The sequence below is a fragment of the Budorcas taxicolor genome, chromosome 7 (assembly GCF_023091745.1).
Source record: "Budorcas taxicolor isolate Tak-1 chromosome 7, Takin1.1, whole genome shotgun sequence".
In the NCBI taxonomy this organism is placed as follows: Eukaryota; Metazoa; Chordata; class Mammalia; order Artiodactyla; family Bovidae; genus Budorcas; species Budorcas taxicolor.
Genome location: NC_068916.1, coordinates 52,863,560 through 52,880,769, shown reverse-complemented (window position 1 = coordinate 52,880,769; position 17,210 = coordinate 52,863,560). Strand labels below are relative to the sequence as shown.

Genomic DNA, 17,210 nt, shown 5'->3' with positions numbered 1-17,210 from the left:
AAGTGGCATGAGGCCAAGGGACAAAAGGTGGCCCAAAGCACGCTGTCAAGATGGAAAGGTGGATGCAGCTCCAATTTCTCTCAATGGACACGAAAGCCAAGATCAGCCTCCAAAAAGCTGCTGACCCCTCCAGAGTACAGATATCTGTTCCTTATTCCTGTGTTTCTCTCAGGGTCCCCATTCTGTCCTATGAAGGACACAGACACTTAGGAGGTATTAACTGTACCACTGCATCAATAGACATGAGTTTGAGCAAACTCTGGGAGATGGTGAAGGACAGGGAAACCTGGCACACTGTAATCCACAGGGTTGCAAAGAGTCAGACATGATATAGCAACTGAACAACAAAACCAGCTGAGTTTTTCAACATTACCAGGGAATTTCTGTGATTTGCAAGCAAGGACCAAGAGAGCTACTCATTTTTTTTCTTTTTCTTCTTCACTTCCTACTTACTGTTCTCAATGGTTGCTCTGGATTTAGCTCCCACATCTGAAATGAGCAGTGTGCTTCATTGTAGGTGAACCTGAACTGATGCAAATTTGAACTGGCCATATATTCATAAAAATCTTGATTCAGTTAGCCAAAGCTAAAACAATGCAATTCTGACTTTACAGTCACACCTATGAGGAAATCACTCTGGACTATCTGAAGTTTAGGAAAGCTTCTTTTGCATAGCCTTCCACAGCCCTGTTCTTGGACGGTCTGGAAGGAAGAATGGGGAAGAGGAGGCTAGTGACCTGTATTATCATAACCAAACTAAAATCTTCAAAACTTCTCTGTTAAACAGAGCAATGAGAGGATCTCAAAACTACTTGTGCACTTGGCTCTGAGCTGGATTGCTTGAAGAATATCATGCCCTTTAGGGCTCATGATAACCCCCTGAAGCAGATACTATGACTATCTCCTTTCTCACAATAGAGATTTAAAGAGATTAAGAATTATGTAAAGCCACCAAATGTTTAACAATCCCCATCCCAATACTGATATAAGAGAACCATCATTCCCAGCATATTATAGGATCTGCTACTACCTAAAACCAAACATCTAAAATCAACTTTTTCGTGAACTATTTAAGATACCCAGCCACACAGTTAAAAATATAACTTTTGTCCTGTAAAAACTGTACTAGTTAAAGCAGCAACGACAGCATGGTATGACCCTTTGAACTCTGTGTTGAAAAAGAAAACTGTTTGCATTTTAGTGTTTTTCTGAGGTTTTGATGCACCCAGATAAATAGGCTTCTCTTCAAATTCTAACTCATTCCCTACATTAAAATGGTTGGATATGTTGAATAATCATCAAAATGTATATTTAGCACTAAGAATGTGCCAGGGGCTATCCTCAGTGCTCTATGAGCATTATTCCATTCAAGGTCCACTCAGGCCTTTTTGGTAAGTACTATTATTAGTTTTCATATGAGAAAGAAACTTTGTCATAGGAAAAAGAGGCACATAAAGTTTAGCTAACTTGTCCAAGGCTGTGGAGCTTGTAAGGGTGGAACTGAACCCCAGCAGCCTGTGGTCAATGTTTGTACATCTGTTTTTCAAGCTTTCCGGGCTTCAGAACACCTCAATACACTGAGGGTGTACACTAGCCCAGAAACCCTAGGGGCTAGTGCCAGAACAGAGTTCTCACCTTAGGTCTGACATGTCACTCTGGCTATCTTAACTTGCAGGACCACTCCGCATGGCTCCTTCCTGCTCCTGGGACTTCTGCCACCCCTCGCCTGGCTGAGTTGGCTTCCTGCAGATGCGAGATGCAGGAAAGCATCGCCAGTGCCCCCAGGGCCTTCCTTTGCTTTCTGTACTCTCAGATCACTGATGTTAACTGTAATTAAATCATCCTTTGAAACAAACAAATTATTATTTGTTAACATCTATCTCCCCTTCTGACTATATAAATAATAGCAGTTTCAGAGTTTCTATATAGGTGGGGGCAGGTCATCTATTTGTGTTTGGGGGCTTGGTTCCGGGGCTTCCTATTTGATATAAGGTTGAAAAAAGTCAACTGAAAACACAAATAAATGAGGTTGCTGATGAAGATAAGGGACGACACCATGGTGTCACCACTGACAGTAAGCTCTGTGTGGGTAAAAATGGCATCTATCTGTTTCCTCACTGTAAACCCAACACCTGATGCACAAGAAGTCTATAATAATGTTTTGTGGAATTAATAAATAATTAAAACAGAGCTTCTGACTTCTTATCTGAAAAAGAGAGAAGATAAGACCCAGAGCACGGTTTTTTTGAAGCACCATGACATATGAAAACAGGTCGAGCACAGGAATGGCATACAGTAAGTGAAAGTGAAAGTGAAAGTGAACTCACTAAGTCGTGTCCGACTCTTTGTGACCCCATGGACTGTAGCCTACCAGCCTCCGCTGTCCATGGGATTTTCCAGGCAACAGTACTGGAGTGGATTGCCATTTCCTTCTCCAGGGGATCTTCCTGACCCAGGGATCGAACCCGGGTCTCCCGCATTGTAGACAGACGCTTTACCGTCTGAGCCACCGGGGAAGTCCCAATGGCATACAGTAGGTTCCCCATAAATGTGTGGCACTGAATGGGACTTCCTGCCTCTCCTCACTCCCATTGTATCCAGCTCCCATTTTAATAAAAAGGACAAAGCACAGAACTGAAGCCACTGGACTCTCTGGACACTGGTAGGGGTGAAGACGTTTACACCTGTGTTAGGGTGGAAGGACTATAATTGCATAGGTAGAAATGCAGGGCTGTTAGGATCCACCTCTAGCAGGAAAGTTATACCTGGGGGATAGACAGGCCAGGTTTGGAATGAACAAAGTCCCAGGAAGTAGGGGGAAAAAAAAAAAATCCAGTGCAGGTCTACCTGCCACTCAATCTAAAGAATGAAGGTGGTGCCATCAAACCAGGAAGGCACAGATGCCTAGCATTCCCCCATCATCTTTCATTTTGTCCCCTCTCCTCCAGCTAGTATTAAAACACAAATTAGAGTGTGTAGGGATCCTGCTTAAGACCCTGAAGAGGACACTATCTGAACTCCTCACCAGGCTGATCTTAACCCTGCTCGCCAAGCTGTGGCCACAGAGGCCTCCTGTAGGCAACTTAATGAGGCTTTCCCCAGGCAACCATCCACCTCTCTTTCCCCGCTGGGCTCCCTCTGCCTGTCTCCTCACCCTCCTTCAGGACTCCTTCCCAGTCTCCAAGTCTCAACTCATAACCACTTTATCAGAAAGAGACCTGACCCCCTCACCGCCATGCCAAATTGAAATCAGGTCCTTCCTGGCTCTCCACATACCCTCAGATCTTGCTACATCTCCCTCCTAGCACTTATCATGGACTCAAATTGCATAGTCTGCCTTCTCCCCAAATTGTGGGCTTCACCAAGGCAGGGAGGGCTGTCCGTCCCTCACGACCAAGTGCCCAGAGTCAGGGCAGGCCCCAGCACAGAATATATGATTGAATGAATGAATGGATGGATTTCTCATAAGTAACCCCCAAACCTCTCCGCTCTTTAGGTTTCCAGGAACAGTGGAATATGGTCCCCAGTGCCCTCCCAGACACTGAGTCACAGTCCGCTCAGGCATCAGAGGCTCCTCCCAGTTCAGGACTGGTATCCTTCATGGACCCACCTTCCCACCATAGCTGGGGTCTCCTCACTCCTCTAGAAAAGCTGAAAAAAGACCAGGAATGAAAGGAACACGTTTCTTGGCAAATTTCTCTAATAAAGAACACAGGACAATTCCGCGCCCCCCCCCCCCCCCCATCCCCATCTTGACTTTCTGGTAGAGTTCAGAAAGGATTTCTTTATTCTCATTCTTTTAATTGTTTAAGCAAGTCCATGAGCAACCACTGGCTGGAAAATTACTGCTTCAACTTTCCTTGTTTAACATGTTTAAATGACTTGCAAAAAACAGGTTTTTAGGTTTGTGATCATGAGTTTGAGCAAGCTCTAGGAGATAGTGAAGGACAGGGAAGACTGGCATGCTGCGGTCCACAGGGTCACAGAGTTGGACACTGACTAAGTGACTGAACAACAACATGGTTGGTGATATGGAGACTGGGTGATAGAAAGATCCAAGCTGCAAAGGTCTAGAGAATCAGCACCACAATTTAGTAAATCTTTCATCAGGAGCAGGACCCTTGGCCTGAATTTCTAAATCTGACGAATAGGAATAATGATATTGAGCTTGGATGCCTGTAAAGAAAAGAACTGAATGACTTTAAAATACTCTCTTATCCTAGTAAAGAGTTTTTCTCTTGGCATTCAGTAAGATCTTGGTCCTCAAAGGAAAACTAAGCTTTCATAGTGGAGGGCCTGCTCTGCCCCCAGGAGATGAGTAAGTAAATCACATTACACAGGTGCATTTGCTTAGCGAGAAGCCATCTTAGCCTAGGCTCGGTGACCTTGGGCTCTGGTCTGGGTTTGTAAAATGTCTCTCGCTCTGCCGATCCCCTGGGTCCCAGCTCCAGCCCAAGGCCAGACCTCTGGTCTGGAGCTTTCCATCTGCTCCATTGACAACTGCCAAGCGCAGTCCTATGGTGGCGTAGGAAGAAAAAGTCAGCCTCACCATCTCTCGGTGAAGCGAAAACACCACCAAGATAAACCTTTCAGGGGGGATTCAGGCCCTAGCCCAGCCTCATCCCTGCATCAAAGCCACCCCCTACCCCGTACTCCCCGGAGGCTACAGCCTCCTCCGTTCTTGGGCGGAGCTGGGCCTGCTGCGAGGGCTCTCCGCCTTCCCGGAGTCGGGCCTAATGGCGGGGGCTTTTCTTTTCACCCACCGGGGCTGAGGCTCTACCCACCTCCCCCCCTCGCCCCACCCGCCCCATCATTAACTGCAAAGAAAAGATCCCGGCCATTTCCATTTCCTCTGCGGCTCAAGAGCCCTGTTGTTATCTAATCCCGCGGCCACCCCAGCAGCATCCTTGGCGCAGACGGCTCCACCCATCCACCTGGCCAATTCTGCACCGCTCCTGCTTCTCCGGCGGGACACTAGTCAGGGCGGTTGAGGAGTGGCGCCTACAGCAGCAAAGGCTGTGGCCTTCCTCAGGCCTGAGTCCCGTGAGGGCTGAGAAACGCTCGGGAGTGGAGGGGAGCACTAGCCGGGGCAGCAGAGGGCGGGCGGACGCCGGAGCACTGCGTACATTACACTGGGGCAGGAGGAAGTGGGGCGCTGCCAGGCGAGAGCCAGGTCTCTAACTGAGTAGCCAGTCCACTCCGGGGGGTACTAGGGCCGGAAGAGGCTCGGCCCAGTCCTGTCCACACCCAAGAAGTGGGGGAGGGGGGTGATCTGCACTTATTCAAGGGAGACTCAGCCTCAGGAAGGGAACCAGATTCACTCAGTAACCCCTCACTCCGCCCTTCTTTGATATGGACCTTTGAGATTTTCTTAAAATTTTTGATAAAGAGCTTCAAAACCCTTCCCCCCCGACGCCCCTACTCTAGAGAAACAGAAGGCCCCTAGCAGGAGTCCTTCGTTCCCCCGCCCTCTGAATGCTTGTGGCGGGCAGAAATCCCTGTATCTAGGTGTGTCCTCCCCCACCCAGCTCTTAGCCCAGGATCCTGAGGTCGCCGTGTCCCCCCCACCCCGCCCCCAGCAACACGGACGGTTCCAACCCTGGTCCGCAGTGGCCTGAAGGTGGCCTTTACCTCCTCTCGCAGGCTGGGAGGGGGTACAGCCCGCGCAGCTGAACCAGCTGCAGCAGTCGCCGCCGCCCTCCATTCATAAGGAAAAAAAAAAAAAAGGCAACAACAACCTCCACCCCTCTTTGTAAAAGAGCGACGGCCCCTAGAGGAGCGAGAGCCAGCCCCAGCAATCACGGGTTAAGTCCTTTTCCGGCCCCCCATTCATAAAAAAAGGAACGCGGCGCATGCGCGTGCGGGGTCTCTTGTGCCCACCCATTCATAGAATCGCGAGCGGCGCGCGTGCGCACTGGAGCTCCCTTCCCTCCCATTCATAAAAAAGCCATTTTCCCAGGCAGGGGTTGCAACATCGCCGCGGAGGCAGTGAGAGAGGCTGACAGCGCGGAGCTGGCGCTGCGGAGCGCAGGGAGCCGAGCCGGTTCCTCCGGCAGGCGTCTGCGAGGACAGCGGCGTCCTATCCGCTCGGGTTCGGGGGTTTACACAGACGTGGAGCAATGCTTGTGACTCTGCGGCTCCTCAAAGTAAGTCCTCGACCGGTTTCGGGATGTGAAGCTACCCTTCTCTGAGTCGCAACGCGACTCCCCCTCGGGCTGGGGCAAATGCTGCGCTATTTCTATACGCGCCTCAGTGTTCTTTCCCTCTCCCTGCGCCTCCTGGAGCAGCTGCGGTACGCCGCAGCTCCCTGACGCCCTCGGCTGGGCCAGTTAGGCGCCGGGGGTGCTCACAGCCTGGTACCGGCGTTCCCGACCCCCGGGCATTGCCAAGCCGGGCTCTCCCACTCTACCACTCAGAAGCCCCGTGCGTGTCCCGGGAGTTTGCTTCTGGCCTGGCCCCTTTCCGCCTACCACTACCCACCTCGGGCGCTGCAAAAGGCGACTTTGGGCTCCGTGAGGAGCCACCTCTTGGGTCCGGCGGGCGCCTTCACCCTGGGCGGCTCGCCCACCCTGGGCTCTCTGCCCACGGTGCCAGTGTGCCGTAGATCTCCCCAGCCCGCCGCAGCGGCCTATGCTCGACGGAGGTTTTAGTTTACCCTTCGGAGCCGTGATGGACTAGGTTTTCTTCCTTCTGCCTACCCCTCGATGGTCAGCGCAGGGCTGGCCCGGGACTGGGCATTTCTGCTCTCTCTGGTGAGGCGGTTCCTCGCCGTCTGACCTTTGCTCTGCTGCCGCATTTTATGCTGTGCAACTGCTTTGCAGTTGCTTTCCTTTCCCCGGCCTCTGCAGGGGCTGAGGATCCTCGGCCTCCTCGTGTCCCCCTATACCCTGGCACCGAATTGTGCCAGGCCCCGAGGCCCCCGGCCGCGCTGGGGCTGTGGTGGGGGCTGAAGGTGCGTTTACATAATGCCGGGCGTGTGGGAGCTGGAGGAAGAGGTTGCGTGCGTAGGAGAGATAAGGCTCCTGCCTTCCCTCCTTCCTTCTTGGTGGTACCAGGCTTGACATCACCGAGAAGAAAAAAGGACAGAGACGGTACGTTCTGAAAATTCTGAATCGCCAAGGCTTGGGAGGCAATGAAGGGGGGTAAGGGCAGGTTTGGCCAGCCAGGACAGCTGGAGCTTGGCTCCATCACTGGGGCCAGGGCTGTGCCCAGTTTCCCCTCCCTGCAGACGATCAAAAAGCATTTAGACAGTAGCTGCTCTTGTGCAAGAAGCCAGTTTCTCAATTCACTTTGATTGAGGGCTGGGGGTTGTGGGTAGAGGAAGTAAGAGAGGTGGAAAATGGTTGCATGGCTAGATGGGCTGAGTGATGAAGGAAAGAAGAGAACTGGGCTGGAGGGCTGGATGGTGGGCAGAGGGGAGAGATGCTGGCTGCCTCATGCACCAGCTGGTGGATGGGTATCCATTTTGCCAGGCCTGGATGAGGGGGACAGAAAGCTGCCTTGTGGCCCATTAGGGCTTGGAGAGCACCTCTCCTCCCCAAGATGATTTGTGAAGAAAGGAAGGGTGTGTGTTCAAAGGGGTGCCCAGACCCAGCGTGAACCCCCTCTTCCTGCTTCCAAACCAGTGGCATGATTCTCTCCACTTTGGGGGTTGGGTAAGAGAAAGTGCCTGTCAGTCTGGTTCGCTGACTGAGGAGGTTCTCCAGTGCCTCTGAGCCTCTCAGGGCTACAAAGCTGGGAGGTGAAGGCCCAGAGCATTTAGGAAATGTGGGTTTATCAATGTCTTATTAAGTTCGGTCTGGCCTGAGGCCCTACCCAGTATTGCACTGGTGATTTCACAATGTTTAGAGTTCCCTGGATCTTAACACAAATGGGGCATATACATCTGAAAATTTCAGTTTTTCCCCTTAGTGAAAAACTAAGTGGGTATGGGGCAGACTAGGAAAGGGAGGGCAGCCATTGACACCCTTCCACCTCTACCTCCCTCCCTCTACCCCCGCCCCCTTCCTCTGTCTCCCTCTATCTCTTTAAGCAGAAGGGTGGGAAAGAAATTGTAGACATGTCCAGTATAAAATCAAACTGCCTCTTTCCTAGCCCTTGGGAGGGTCCTCACTTGCCAGAAGGCTCTAGATGAATTCTAATATGAACAGTGCACACCCTGACCAACTGAGCTGCATGGCTAGTACAAGGTAGGCATTTTGATGGCAGATTTATAAAATTTCCTTGATGGACAAATGCTCAGTGAGGAAGACATCTCTTGGTTATCTTCCTTTTTAGATTCTTACTCTCTGTTCTGTGGAGAATAAGTGCTCTCCTGCTCATTCCCACCACCTTTTCTACCAGTACCCTCTGAAATGGCAACATCTCCTTAGAGCTTCCAAGGGGCTTTGTGGGAGGAGACTGACCACATGGAACAGAATGATTCCTAGTTAAAGCAGGGCAGAGGCTGAAGACATTTGGAGCTTGCAGATGTCATTTTTGCTTTTATCCTTCCAGAATAGGTGGAGATGGTAAACGTGACAGTGCCTCTGACTTGAATAACAAATGAAGGCAGCCTTTCAGTGCAAAACTTGAAAGTCAGTGATTTTAAAATTAAGGGAGGAAAAAACACCCATTAACACTTCCAGAAATGGCCCCTGAGATGTACTGCTCTGGAGCTTAATGCTTGGGATCACATGTGTGGAATTCTCTTCCGATTTCTGACGCTGTTGGTCCCTTCATGTCGCATCTTCCAGCACCAGTTTTTGGGCCCCCCACAAGCCTTTTTCTTTTCCCAGGTTGTCCTCTTGGAGAGGGCCCAGGTAATGGTACCAGGGTGCTTAGAAAGGAGCCCCTTCTCTTCAGAGAAGGAGTTCAGTGTAAAAACTATGGGATTCAGTTTGGTTCTGCATCCAGAGTTGTCTATCATCTAGCTCCAGCTGAGGCAGAAGTGTCCTTGTGAGGAAAACCTCTGGATCTAGGGACAGAATTGAAAATGTTGGATTTGGGATATCGATACGACTTGTGTTTTTAAGGAAGGGGAAGGGCAAGAGTGGAGAAGCTCCCCTCGCATGGCCAACCTAGAGCTACTGGACAAAAAGCAATGACTCACTGGAATATATTTTTACTCTTTCAAAAGAGCCAGAGGAAGAAGGTGATGAAGGGCAACATAACAGAAGATTGTATTACCTCTTCTAGACCAAGGTAGGGAACTGGGTCAGAGCGGATGAGAGGTTAGGAAATATGCTAAACTTGGGCCTTAGTCTCCCCATCTGCGGAGTGGGGAGAACAACCCCCGCCCCCACCCAGGGGCCAGGGCCAGCTGAGCAGCTAGCCAAGTGTGCAGGGCTGGGGCTGTGCCCTTGTTACTAGGGGTGCCTGTTAGGCAGGCCTGGTTGTAAGGAAGACCCTTCCTCCACAGGAGACTTGGGGTACTTCTTGATGTACAGGGTGGAGGATGCGGAGCTCTCAAGGGGCCCTGGGGCCACCCTGCAGATCCAGACAGCTGACAAGGCTGGGGATGTATCCGGGACATGTGGCTGGGTTTAAGAGGCTCCACCGTTCAGCTGTGATCATGATTGTTCTTTCCAAGGACAGTCAGTGGAGGAAGCAAGGGCACCAGGGAGGGAGCACAGATGTGCTGGTCTCGTGGAGGAGGGAAGGGGCCCTTCTGGGGCAGGTGGCCATTTGCAGAAAAGTGGTTTCCCTTGTCTTTTTCTGGTTGGGGGGAGGGGGAGTCATTTCCTGCCCCATCCCAGGAGTAAGCTAAAACCTATTATTGTAACTCCAGTTCATAGTGGAGGGTGGTGAGACCAATAAAATGATCTTTGTGCCAATGTGGGGGGAGGTCCCTCCCTGGGGTTTAGGTTCCTGGTCCCCCACCCCCAAACTCTGATGCAGGCCAGAGGTTCCGAAACTGTACCAGTATTTAACAGGCTTCTTCTAGCTCCATTCTTTTCTCACTCTTGACTTCTAATCCCTCTTTAAGGGGATCTGCTGCTACTTCTGTTAAGTCGCTTCAGTCATGTCTGACTCTGTGCGACCCCATAGATGGCAGCCCACCAGGCTGCCCTGTCCCTGGGATTCGAGCAGACAACAGTTATGAGGGGAATACATCAAAGCCAAAATGTGTAGCTGGTTAGAATAGTCCAGAACCAAAAAGTACAGCAAGACCTCTCCAACTCAGCCTTGCACAGGGGCTCTGGAGCACAGCTGACTGGTTGTGGAAAAAGAAGTCTGGGAACTGATAACTGAGGATGAGATGAAGTGAGGATAAGCAGCTGTTTTCTTTTATGATCTCTGACAGGTTATGGCCAGAGGTCAGCTCCTAGTGGTGCTGGAATGGGGTGGGGTGGAGGTGGGGCACGGATTCTCAGACAAATCTAGCTGTCTAAATGCTTTATTCTCAGCCAAGATGATCTCTCTCTGTGTAGGGTACAGGGAACACAAGCTCTGGCTTCCCTTGTCCTCCTCATCCCCTTTATTTTTTTAAAATGTGTCGTGTGGGATCTTAAGGATCCTTAGTGAATTGTAGTTCCCTGACCAGGGACTGAACTCTTGCACTCTGCATTGAGGACATGGAGTCTTAACCACTGGGTTACCAGGGAAGTTCCCCCCTTCCTCCCCTTTAAAGTCGTTCTGAAGCAATAATTGGAGCTTAATGAACTGAGACGTTGTCCCAGAGAACCCAAGGGATAGTGGCAAATGTAGCCCCGGGCTTTTACGCAGCCTGTTGTTAAGTTGCTCAGTCGCTTCCAGTCTTTGCAGTGCCATGGACTGACTGCATCCTGCCAGGCTCCTCTGTCCATGGGATTTCCCAGGCAAGAATACTGGAGTAGGTTGCCATTCCCTTCGCCAGAAGATCTTCCTAACCCAGGGATAGAACCCGTGTTTCCTGCATTGCTTAGAGACCTTTTTCTCTGAGCTGTTAAAGGGTTAAACAACCTTCCCTGAAAGCACCTGCTAGGACTGAATGAGGCAGTACAAAAAGTGCCCCTTCATTCAGAGCTTCTTGTCAGTTTGGCATTAGCTGACCTGTAGTTTTCAAAGTACAGCTGTCAGATTTTCCTAATATTTCTCAACTCCTCTCCCTGGGTTAAGTCCAGGGAAAGTAGTAGATGGCTGGACCTGACAGTTAACATGGGTCTTGATTCTTTGCAGCCAGCCTGCACTGAGCTGTGTGTCACCTTGATGCTCAGCCCCTCCCCGCAGGTATCATAGACAAATACAGGGCGTTGTGCTCTAGGCTTTTTAATACCCACTGACTGGGTATTCTTTCTTCTGCCTTCCTCTTACCCTAGCTCTTCCTCTTCCTCACAGACCTGGACCAGGAAGCCACATCCATGAATGTGCCCTGGGGACCCTGAACTTCAGCTTTACAGGTGGGAGGAGAGGGGATTCCCACCCACTCTAGACTTCCCTTTTAGGGGCTGCTTTATGGTGAGATCCTACAAGTGAGACCCATTCAACCTTAAGAAACCTAAAAATGAAAACACTTAGTAAAATGGGGGTGTGTGGAGGACAAACGGGACAGCAAAGAAAACAGAGTTGGAAGCAAAGATGCCTTAAGCACTGATGCTTCCTTTAGTGATAGGTTTCAAAGCCCTGGCCCCCACTCTCCACACTGAAAATTCCCCTAACTGGGGGCCAGTCTGATACCAGCCCTGTCTGGCTTCATTTCCAGGCTGGTTGGGTTAACAGCCCGAAGATGGCCTGATGAGGTTCCCCGAGGGCTGATGGCAGACCCGGGAGACTGGCAGAGTTCTCAGCTACAAGAGAGAAGGGTGCCTTCCCTGAATATCCAGAAGTTATTGCAAGTCCAGGCAGCGGGGATGACTGGGTTCAACTCCTGCCCTGACCACCTGCCTGCTCTATGACCCTCTGTTCTTCTGTTTCTTCCTCTGCAAAGTAGGTGTTATTCTCCAAAGTGATGGTGAGGATTTAAGAACATCACTGAGGATTTAGCACAGATCCTGGCACCAAGAAGTGTTTCATAAATACGAGGTGTTTTCCTAACTATTAATTATTATTAGAAAGTTGGAGTGGAGGTAAAAGTTTCCTTTCCTCGTGCTAATCCATAAGGCTGTCACCTACAACTCCACAGAAGTGCTTCTCTGGCTAAGTGGAATCCTGGCTTTGTTTCTCTGTCCACAGTCTTCCAAATGGGCCATCAGTTTCCCAAATGACCTAAAGGAAGCAAAAGCCTCCTCTCTCCTATTTATATTACAAATCTCCTTCCTAGCAGGGGAAACAGAGTACATATTAAACTACACTTAAGTTCAGCAGTATTGGGTAGACTGGAGGGTAAGTGTGTCCCAGTGAGTAGAGATCGATCTTTGAAACCTAGGAATGGGGAGGTGGGGGTTTGAAACTTCACTTTGCTGTGTGAAGTGTTATCCATCAGGCTATCAGCAAGTTGTTTTTTTTTTTTTCACGTGAGTCAAATGAATTCAACCGTCCTGTGGACGGGTGGTCCCAGCTAACTAGGAGATAAAGCCTGAGAAGATTGGAGACCTATAGGTCTGAGCCAGCTGCTGGCTTTTGCTGGGCTGTAGCCAGAAGGAATCCTGCATCAGTGTTATGATGGGGAAGATGCATTTTAGAATATGCCGGCTGGAGCCATCCAGGGTGTGGCTTACCCCGAGAGAGCTGAGTTATCAGGGACCCACTTCCCACCCCCTTGTCTGGCCCTAAGTGCAGACCCAGATGTTGACAGCTGCCTCTGGAGGGTAATGGGAGCGGGGTAATGTCAATATCCCGTCACCAGCAGCCACTGTCCCCACCCTGGCTTCCTGGTGGGACTTTTCCAAGAATCTGCCTTGTGAGTCCATATCTGTTAAAATCCCTGAGCATTGCCCATGCCTTTGATTCACCCATAGAAAGTGTGCTCATTGTTTAAAGAATCTCAGGAATAGGATCGGAGGAAGGAGAGTGGGTGATCGGTTTAGGGGAGGGAGTACCCACAGCATGGCAAGTCCCAGCCCTGGTCCTAAGAGATGAAAGCTCAACTACATGGGGCAATACAGCCTTCAAACTGCCACTGACATTTTGTTGGCAGGACCCTGAGCTTTGTGACCTGAGCTTCTGGCATAGGGGAATCACGTTGTCTTTGTCCGGGGTGGGGGTTCTGGCGGAGGCACCTCTTGGCTGGCGCCAGAGAGTCGACTCCTGAGCCTCTGTCAGCATTTTCCATTCTTTTGCCGAGTCACACCTTTTCCTCCAGGCAGAGCTGGAACCTGGGGCTCCTAACTCTTCTTCTTTTGACCCCAAACCCATTTATTCTAGAAGCAAGGCTTTGGAATCCCTGCAAAGAACAAAGTGAGCCCACTTTAGCATTCCTGAAGTTCTGCCCAATGACCAGCTTGAGCCTTGGAAAAAATTCCTCTCCCAAAATGCTCAACTGACATCTCTCATCCAGCCCCAAACCCAGGACCCCTAAAGGAGGCTGTCTCGGCAAAGAACGGCTTCTTGGTGGCAGACCTGCCTGACACTGAAGTCAAACTCTGCCATAGGAAAGTCTCCTCATTGAAGATGATGCTTTCCTGACATGTGGAGGGAACACGAGGCACGAGAGAGGCTATCCCCAGGCACACATTCTCTGAAATGGGAAAAACTCTGCACAGAAACACCAGCATCTCTTAAGTGGATAGGGCTGTGGGACCAAAGCCAATAGTTCATGGCCTTTGTGAAGGGGAAATATCAGTTGACTGAGCAATGAACCTTGTAGAAAAGACTTAGGGCTTTTTTCTGCAGATGAGAACCCTGGGGATAAGCTCCCTTTCATTCACTTCATGAACTTTGCACCTAGACCGAGCTCTTTATTTCAGTTAGGCTGGAAAGCATCTAAGAAGTCCGTCCCCAACAACGGAACCATTTCTAATCAAACCATTGTTTCCAAGCAGAGGAAGTATAATGCAGAGTTGTCCTGAATGGCTTTTCTCTCTCTCTCTCTCTTCATTCTCTATTATAGACATCGATAAGTATGGATGTGTCGTGCAGAGCCAGGTATCCTTCTCCTGTAATTGGAATACTAGGGTGACTAGCTGGGGCCCAAGTCTGGAGGGATGTGAGGTTAGAACTGGAAGTGGAAACCTATCCACATCCTCTTCTTAGGTATCACTTTTTTTTTTTAATTGTTTTTAAGTTGATGTGTTGTATTTTCATTTTTATTCAGTTGAAGGATTTTTCTCATTTTTTGTCACTGCATGTGGGATCTTATTTCCCCAACCAGGGATCGAATCCCCACCCCCGGCAGTGGAAGCTTGGAGTCTTAACCACTAAACTGCCAGGGAGTTCCCAAGGTATCACCTTTGAGGCAAGATGAACCAATAGCAGAGGTACAGTGTCAGCTCTCCAAATTAGAGCATCATTGGCATCTTGAAAAAGCATTTACTGAAGCCCTACCCCATAGCACATTAATCCAATGTGGTTTTTTGTCTTTTTTAAAGGTGGTTATGATCTCCTTCTATCTTCGCCCTGGCTGTCTGTTCTATCCCCCAGCCACAAGCCCAGTGGAATCTTCCCAGAGTCTAATCTTTCTCTGGGATTCCAAATTGGGCAGAGGTCTTGGCCTCTGCTGCTACTTCTTTAAATTGATCTCCAGCCGAATTCCAAATGTAAAGGTCAGCAGGCGAGGAAATGGCACTTCTAATAGAAAACAATGTGCACTTTCTAAATTTGAACCAAGCCGTTTCCGCTCTTTGATTTAAGTGACTTCCTGGGGTTCCGTGTCAGGCACTGCAGTTGAATCTCTGGCCAGTTTCCAACTTAAAATTGCACTCTCTCGGTGAAATTAGAAACTGATCCAGGCTTGGCTTAGCTATTCTAGTAAACAGCATTTAGGCTGAATGTTCAGCTCAGTATTTGGAAATGGGTGAAGTGAGTGCCCCTCGGAGAGGATTTCCCATCCAAGTTGTCAGAGGGCACCTGCCCAGGGGTTATTAGCCACTGGAGGTTGTTGCTCTTAGAAGTAGTAGTAATAAGTAAATATCCTGATTGTGTAGGCATCAGATACAGCTCCTCCTTCTCTTGTGACTATCTGAAATAAAGGCTTTTGTTTATCTAGCTGATAAAAACTCCACGGGAGCACACAGGGACTCACTGTTGTAGTCACTACATCCTCACATTCAGCATAACACTTGGTACTCATTCGTCGTGCCTTTTTTTTTTTTTAATAGTTTTTTATTTTTTTAATTTTAAAATCTTTAATTCTTACATGTGTTCCCAAACATGAAGTGCTCAGGAAATCTAAATGGTTGCTCTCTGGGTTGGTGGTAAATTAGAGTACGTGCTGTGTGTCAGGTAAAATGCTAGGTCCTGGATATGCATTTTTTCATTTAGTTCTCACAAGAACCCATTTTACAGGTGACAGTACTAAGGCACAGAAGTTAAAGAACCTCATTCACAGCAGCACTGCTAGGCAAAGGTGAGAACTTGAACTTCGATCTAACTACAGAGCCTGCGTTTATAACTGCTAGCTCTGTCTGTCATAAATCAGAAGCATGTTTCATGGGGATTATAAGAATGAAACTGGATGGCCCAAGTTTGAGCCCTAGTTCTGCTACTGATGGTTTTGTGTGACTTTGGACAAGCTACTTTGAACATTAGTTCCCTATAACTAGAAAAGGGGTAATGGTAGTTACATTCTAGGGTTATTGTGAAAAGTTGATAACATAATAATATGATGCTTAGAAGAGTCCTTGTAAGTGCTAAAAAGTTATTTCTACCACTTAAAATTGTGATTACTGTTAATAGTAATCATCTAAGCCTTAATGCTGGGTAGTCCACCAAAGGAATCCTATTTCATTTGGGCTCCCAAGGACCTAATGGTGGATGGGGGTGTTAACAGGCCACCTATTGATGCCTGGAATCCATTCTCTTCCTCCCCCCTACCCAGGGCCCCTAGAAGCCTGTTACTCTGCACATCCCAGGACCTCCGGCCCCATGGAGCCCCCGATCCCACAGAGCGTCCCCTTGACTCCCAGCTCAGTCATGGTCCAGCCCCTCCTGGACAGCCGTACGGCCCACAGCCGGCTCCAGCACCCTCTCACCATCCTTCCCATCGACCAGATGAAGACCAGCCATGTGGAGAACGACTACATCGACAACCCTGGCCTGGCACCCCCCTCTGGCCCCAAGCGGACCCGGGGTGGCGCCCCAGAGCTGGCCCCAACCCCAGCCCGCTGTGACCAGGACATCACCCACCACTGGATCTCCTTCAGCGGGCGCCCCAGCTCTGTGAGCAGCAGCAGCAGCACGTCCTCCGACCAGCGCCTCTTAGACCACATGGCGCCCCCACCCATGGCTGATCAGGCCTCCCCGAGGGCTGTGCGCATCCAGCCCAAGGCCATCCACTGCAAGCCGCTGGACCTTAAGGGCCCCTCTGGCCCCCCAGAGCTGGACAAGCACTTCTTGCTGTGCGAGGCCTGCGGGAAGTGTAAGTGCAAGGAGTGCGCGTCCCCCCGGACGTTGCCCTCCTGCTGGGTCTGCAACCAGGAGTGCCTGTGCTCCGCGCAGACGCTGGTCAACTATGGCACCTGCATGTGCCTGGTGCAGGGCATCTTCTACCACTGCACCAACGAGGACGATGAGGGCTCCTGCGCCGACCACCCCTGCTCCTGCTCCCGCTCAAACTGCTGCGCCCGCTGGTCCTTCATGGGTGCCCTGTCCCTGGTGCTGCCCTGTCTGCTCTGCTACCTGCCCGCCACTGGCTGTGTGAAGCTGGCCCAGCGCGGCTACGACCGCCTGTGCCGCCCCGGGTGCCGCTGCAAGCACACGAACAGCGTCATCTGCAAGGCAGCCGCTGGGGACGCCAAGGCCAGCAGACCCGACAAGCCTTTCTGATGCTCGGGGACAAGCCCAGCGCTCCGCCTGGAACCCTGGTTCCCTTCTGACACCTGAGAAGAGCACCATGGCACAGCCAGAGGTTTTAGCATCCTGAGGCTGACCCTGCCACTCCACCCACCCCCCACCCCCAGCTGCTGAAGAAATAGGGACCACCATCACCCACCCCGCTCTTCCCCAAAAGGATGAAGAAGCACCTTGGGGTTGTTTTGTTCAGGATCCTGGAACTTTGTGTGAAACAGTGGCAGGGGTGTGGTGTGGTTTGGGGGTGATTTTTCTTTTCCAGAAGATGGAACACAGATGTGGACACATATCCGGAAGTTGCAGCTGCTTGAATGCCTTCCTGGCCCTCCTCCTCTCTCGCTTTCTCCCTGCTCTTGTGCATTCTC

General features: G+C 50.3%; 1 protein-coding gene across 6 annotated transcripts; it reads left to right on the top strand.

Annotated features, from left to right (window-relative positions):
* The first annotated feature begins 6,001 nt into the window (after window positions 1–6,001).
* On the top strand, window positions 6,002–16,947 carry SPRY4 (sprouty RTK signaling antagonist 4). Of its 6 annotated transcripts, none has more exons than XM_052643086.1 (4): window positions 6,002–6,146; window positions 9,119–9,183; window positions 11,299–11,360; window positions 15,875–16,947. In XM_052643086.1, exons 1-4 carry the CDS (start codon window positions 6,120–6,122, stop codon window positions 16,819–16,821), a joined length of 1,101 nt encoding a protein of 366 aa, XP_052499046.1. In that variant the 5' UTR covers window positions 6,002–6,119; the 3' UTR covers window positions 16,822–16,947. The 6 variants fall into 6 exon arrangements, with proteins under 6 accessions (XP_052499046.1, XP_052499051.1, XP_052499048.1 ...); XM_052643088.1 differs by lacking the exon at window positions 11,299–11,360 and adding an exon at window positions 15,343–15,403 and having other exon boundaries at window positions 6,121–6,146; XM_052643087.1 differs by lacking the exons at window positions 6,002–6,146; window positions 11,299–11,360 and adding exons at window positions 13,949–13,983; window positions 15,343–15,403 and having other exon boundaries at window positions 9,134–9,183.
* The last annotated feature ends 263 nt before the right edge of the window (window positions 16,948–17,210 follow it).

Bases quoted from the DNA above. Each gene is read 5' to 3' on its own strand.
- SPRY4 (XM_052643086.1), top strand. From the start codon at position 6,120: ATGCTTGTGACTCTGCGGCTCCTCAAA. The intron at 6,147-9,118 runs GTAAGTCCTCGA...CTCTTTCAAAAG, and splicing joins TGACTCTGCGGCTCCTCAAA to AGCCAGAGGAAGAAGGTGAT. The intron at 9,184-11,298 runs GTAGGGAACTGG...TCTTCCTCACAG, and splicing joins ATTACCTCTTCTAGACCAAG to ACCTGGACCAGGAAGCCACA.